Source organism: Triturus cristatus, chromosome 7, assembly GCF_964204655.1.
Source record: "Triturus cristatus chromosome 7, aTriCri1.1, whole genome shotgun sequence".
Classification (NCBI taxonomy): Eukaryota; Metazoa; Chordata; class Amphibia; order Caudata; family Salamandridae; genus Triturus; species Triturus cristatus.
Genome location: NC_140590.1, coordinates 1547739168 through 1547744963, shown reverse-complemented (window position 1 = coordinate 1547744963; position 5796 = coordinate 1547739168). Strand labels below are relative to the sequence as shown.

The 5796-nt window shown below is 43.4% G+C and overlaps 1 protein-coding gene across 1 annotated transcript; it reads right to left on the bottom strand.

Annotated features, from left to right (window-relative positions):
• Positions 1 to 265: 265 nt before the first annotated feature.
• Positions 266 to 1393, bottom strand: LOC146812344 (P2Y purinoceptor 1-like). Its single transcript, XM_085614591.1, has one exon. It carries the CDS (start codon positions 1391 to 1393, stop codon positions 377 to 379), a length of 1017 nt encoding a protein of 338 aa, XP_085470717.1. The 3' UTR covers positions 266 to 376.
• Between the last annotated feature and the right edge of the window lie 4403 nt (positions 1394 to 5796).

The window sequence follows — 5796 nt, the reverse complement described above, 5'->3', positions numbered from 1 at the left end:
TATACATCCTGCCCCAATAATATGCAGTAAGCAATAAGTAGTACGCCAACTGTGCTGATTAGCAGGACACTAGTATTAGCGATAGGAGTGCGGGATGACCAAGGGAAGGAGGTGGATATACTTTGTTGTGACTGCACAAATTTGAGACTCAAAATCCATGATCTGCATTACTTGTGACTGTTCATTTTGAGAAATTTCCTTAACCTCTTTGGTGATTCAGAATGCTCTTTTGTGGAAGCATGGGCAAGAAGTTGAGGTGAGCTCAATTTCTAAACCAAGGCACTCTTTGAGTGGAAGCCAAGTAGATGAATATTTCCTGCCAAATGACTCCTTCTGCAAAATATCAAATTGTTCCTCAACAGCGAATGTCTTCATTTTAATTATTTCTGAAAAATAATTCACCTTTCCCACCTTCATAAAAAACACGTTTGCCAGACCTTCGTCTGAATTTTCCAACTTTGGACACAAAGTTCTCGTTGGTTACTCGGTACACCAGGGGATTGATGGCACTGTTCATGCAGGCCAGGCCGCGGGTCACCTGGTAGGTGACGTAGATGTTCTTCAAAGTCTGAGTGCATCTTCCTTCAAGCCGCCACAACCTGCTCACCAAATTTAGATTTCGAAACAAGTGGTATGGGAAGAAGCAGATTGAAAATAAAACCATTACAATAATCACCAATTGTATGCTTCTTTCTTTCAAAGCGGGGTCTAAATTCTTATTTTTCCGCAAAACTACAAGCACATGGGAATAACAACAAATAATTACCAAAAAAGGAATTAAAAAGCCTATTACGGTCACGGTCAAGCTGTAGGGCAAGTACTCGCTCAGGCTCTCATCGACAGTGGAATCGTAGCAGCGGGAGGTATTGTCGTCTGTTTTCATGAACAGTAAGTCAGGTAAAATCTGCATGATCACCCAAACCCATACAATAGCGCTGACAATGAAAGAATGACTCAGCTTCTGGAACCGGCCCAGCATTTTCATTGGATGGACAATCCCTATGTAGCGTTGGATGCTGATGCAGGTGAGAAAGCCAATGCTGGCGTAGAGGTTGACGTGGAAGAGGCAACGAGTGACCCTGCAGAAGGTCAAGCCAAAGAGCCAGGTTCCTTTTTCGATGCAGTAGGAGGCGAAGAAAGGTAGAGTGATGACGTACAACAGATCCGCGACACCAAGGTTGCACACAAAGACGTTCAATGTGTTCCACTTCCTCCAGTTCCTACACAGGTTCCACAAACCAAGCCCATTGCCTAGGACACCAACCAGGAAGACAGTCAGGTAAACAGCAGCCAGGTATGGATGGAAATACTTGTTCATCTGGCATTTTGGAGAGCTCAGATTCGAGATAAGAGAGGTGGTATACGATTCCGTCGAATTCCCAGCATTCATCATCCGTGGATTCAACCTAAATGCAGCCCTGCTGAAAGGGACACGAGGATCCGATCCCTGGTGCAGTGCTCGGATGTTCTATTCCTTTGCAACAAGTCGCTTGCTTCCAAACATGATTCATCCACAGCATGAAAATGTCCCGTGCAAAACGTCGTCTTTATAGCGAATGAAAACAAGTTGCTGAAATATTCAGTGCCTGCTCCTTGTCGTCGTTTCTGTTGGTACTGTTCTCCAGCTCTTTAGTTTAGCTTTGAGAACTCTATACATTAATATCACACCATCACAACTTCGGTAAACACGGCGCCGCGCAAAGCCAAAAACTTCAAATGTCACTTTATCTGTCTTTAGTCTTCCTTTCAGTCAATGTTCTGCCTTCCCTCCTCCCCCCTGGGTCCTAACATGGTCGCTTGCCCTGTTCTCTCCAGAAGTGCTTCACGCATGGCAATCTTGATTGAGAAAATGCATACAGTGTAATCCTGTATCAGATTTTCCGGTGGCAGAGCGAATTTACGAATGTATGCATTGGGTGTGTAAATAAAAAGTGAAATGAAGCAACCTCTACGTATCTTGTATACATAAATGCACGTCCATTATATATATTTATTTTAGCTGTCTCCCGCCTGAAATTGCATTTTCTGCAACAGAAGTCAATGGGGAAATTACATTTCTATTTTAAAATCTCCCACATCCCTAAAATGTTGGCATGTTTAACCGAAACTCAAAACTGGTTCCCAATTTGCAAGGTCTGCAGCTGGCTGTAATGCCACACCCTCTCTCTTTAGTGTAACATATAATCAAGTGATCAACTGGACACAAAAACTTAAAGATAGCAATTTTTTTTAAAGTGCTTTGTTGCTGTTTGAGAACTCAAAAAATGTGTCCTCATTTTAGTTGTTTATAGCACTAACCATTTCTATAGGAATAAGACCCGCTCATGGAGGAGTTGACCACGCTGTGCAGGCGGGAGGGGCAGTGGCAGAACAACTGACCATGAAGGGTAGGGAATAGGGGGCAGGGGCAACAAACCAACCATGCAGTATAGGCAAGAGAGGCTGTAACAATATAGAAGACCATTGAGAGCAGAAGGAAGAGGCAGCGGCAGTACAACCATACATGACAACAGACCCGATTCAGGTAGGAGACTCCTGAAGTTTTTAAGCCTTTGAGATGTCATCAGCGATGTCATCAGTGATGTCACTGACCATGTCATAAGTGATGTAATATGTGAGGTCCTAAGCAGTGCTTTGCAGGGGCGCAAGTTATAGTTAGCTCAGCTAACTAGAACTGCTGAATTTCACTGGTTTTGTATGAGTGAAATCTTAGCCTAAGTATAATGTCCTTATAACCTTTGTTTTTTTCAGTGAATATATAAATGGTGAATGAAGGCCCATTCGGGGCGCAATTATGAGTCTTCCAAGAATGCCAGATGTTGGCAATGGAAAACGATTGCTAATGACACACATGTTGTTTAATTATTCTACATAGATGCGGCATACAATACGATGACATGAGTTGCACATGAATGTTTCAGAGAGTGTGAAAATTTTTATGCAAAGTCCATGATTCTCTGAGTTATGTCTATATTCAATATTTTTTTTCATTATTCATTTTTAATCATTGACTTCTTAATTTTCATGACTAAAATTTGACCGTAGATATCCGTCTATTCCTCCATATTAGGGACTGACCTGACGGTTTAAGTATTGTCTTTTCAGCTTGTACCAATGTATTCTAACCGGAATCTCAATATTTTAAGATGGCCGCCAACATGAGCTCATTCATTTTCAACTAATGCTGCTGAAGTCTGTTTTCGATTTAGCTGAATGAATTGCCAACAAATCAAGTTGTAATTTGTTAAAAGGTGATTTTTTACTCAGGGATACTGACACTGACACTGACAAAGGCCAGGAGGCCGGAACGCATGTGTGTTTTATGTGGTTGCATGAGATACAGCAATACATTATCGAATTTAACTAGCTCGAGAGTGCCCGGTATTGTCTTTTTGACCGTATTCTGAATGTGAGGCGCAGGACCATCTTCACGCACTGTGGCACCCGCTGCAAGGAGAGCGGTGTTCTACAGATGGAGAACGTTACAGAAGAGTATATATATATATATATATATATATATATATATATATATATATATATATATATATATATATATCACTAAAAAAAACATAGGTTTGAGGGACGTTATAGTTAGTTGAACATTTGACTCACATAAAACCAGAGAAATTTGCCTGTTATAATTAGTTGAGCTAACTATAACTCGCGCGCCTGCAATGCGCTGCTGATGATGTCACATATTACATCACTCATGACATGGTCAGTGACATCACTGATGACATCTCAAATCTTCCCCAAAAAATAGGTATATATTTTTGTTTTCGAGAGAAAACTGCACTCCCATACCAGTAGCATACCAAGCTCCATCACCACACGAATCCTATCCGCCATATTGCTAAACTCGTAAATGATGCACATTTCGTATCCAATGAGTTCGTGGCACCGCGTCCCTCGTAACATCACATACGCATGAAGTCACCCCAGGTACTACTTAGGGATCCGACGGGTACGCAGTACCAAGCCACGCGTTACGTCATGTACATATGGGGTCGCACCTGTTGCGCGTTGCGTATTCGATGAGTACATGCTGCCAGGCCCTGTGTTACTTCACAGACGTACAGTATCGCGCCGGGTACGCCATTCCCTTTTTTTTTTTGTCTCAAAAGTATATCTAAGTAACTTTAAACAGTATATGAGAGCACACGAAAATCTAAATTATTTTAAACATTTATATATTTCTAACTGGAATAAACTCGCGTCGGGTACTGCCTCCTTGCGCGCACAGTGCACGATTGCCATGTGACCTTAAAAAAAAGCAATTGATTGGTTCATAACATTTTCCATTGTAACAGTTGTACTACCCCACCCATTTTACTCATTCTCTCTACAGCGTTTGATGAGAGACATCTCTTCTGCTTAGAAAGATTTTTTGAAAAGTGTTTTCCTGTATACACATATCTTATACTACACACAACATGCAACGATCATCTTGATCAATATTCATGCTCTGTTCATTAGCCTTCCACGTGTGATTGCCATGCATCTCAAACGTTCCATCAAAAAACAAATATGTGTTACACGATGCCCCTGGTGTGTGTGTCTCCACATTACTGTGCTGCCTTTTGACCTGGCTATTGCTGGCTCTAAGGAGCATCATCAGCCACGGGCAGACTGCGCATCCTAGATCACATGCCATCTCATTTACGATAGTTTCCGCCCTCCCGACACATGCTACACTAATCTAAATTGCACACTCTGCGAGGTCAAAACTACAATAGAAACACACATAAGTACACTTCCTGGCCAGGCAGCAACTGAACAACGCCCAAGTCCCCGGAATAATTATTCACACCCCTACGCTGGCTTGGGGGATGCAAGCCCAGCCCACTTTGCGTACGTATAAATAGGATAACCACAACGCCACACGTCCCTTTTCTTCCACACTACCTCAAATGATTTGCCGAATCCACCTCGCATAGCACAATGCGCAATAAAAAAAACGAAATGGATCCATGAGGTGTACTCCATCCTGGCAATCAACACGGGCTCTAAATTGTGAGCCCTACTGCCCATCGTCTACGAAAGGGATCCATGAGGTGTACACTCTCCTGCAATCAACACTCCATCTGAATTGTGAGCACTGCTGCCCGTAGTGTTTGTTAACACAACAATGACAGCAGGTAAGCAGAGCGGCCTCCAATTGAGCGCACTGCGGCGAGAGAGCCTAGCTGTGCCGGTCCAAACAAACGATATTGCCATTTGTTATGATGTGATCTTTGACCTCATTCAGTCACATCTCTGTCTCATTTTAAAGACCTGCTGGACTGCACTGTAGGCCTGAGCCAGCGGACAGCGCTGCCCAACAGACACCTCTTCAGTGCATTGCTGCGAGAGGAATGGGATGCATCAGCCAGACTGCGCACGTGCGAATAACGATATTGCCATGTGGTATGATGTGATCTTTGACCTCATTCAGTCACATCTCTGTCTCATTTTAAAGACCTGCTATACCATAAGGTAGGCCTGAACCTACGGGCAGCACTGCCCCACAGACACTTGTTGATGGCGGTTCTGCGAGAGGGTTGGGGTGCATCACCCTGAGTGCGCACATGCGAAAAAGCGATCTTGCCATTCGTAATGATGTGATCTCTGACCTCATTCAGTCACATCGGTCTAATTTTAAGGACCTGCTGGACCATACTGTAGGCCTGAGCCAGCGGGCAGCGCTGCCCTACAGACATGTGGTAGTGTCTTTTAGGACACTGTAGTGAGCTCCTTACTAAGCGTACATGCACACATGCTCCCGCCACTGCATTACACGCGCACATGATGCTTCTA

Excerpts from the sequence above, each read along its gene's own strand:
- LOC146812344 (XM_085614591.1), bottom strand. The coding sequence starts at position 1,393 with ATGATGAATGCTGGGAATTCGACGGAATCGTATACCACCTCTCTTATC.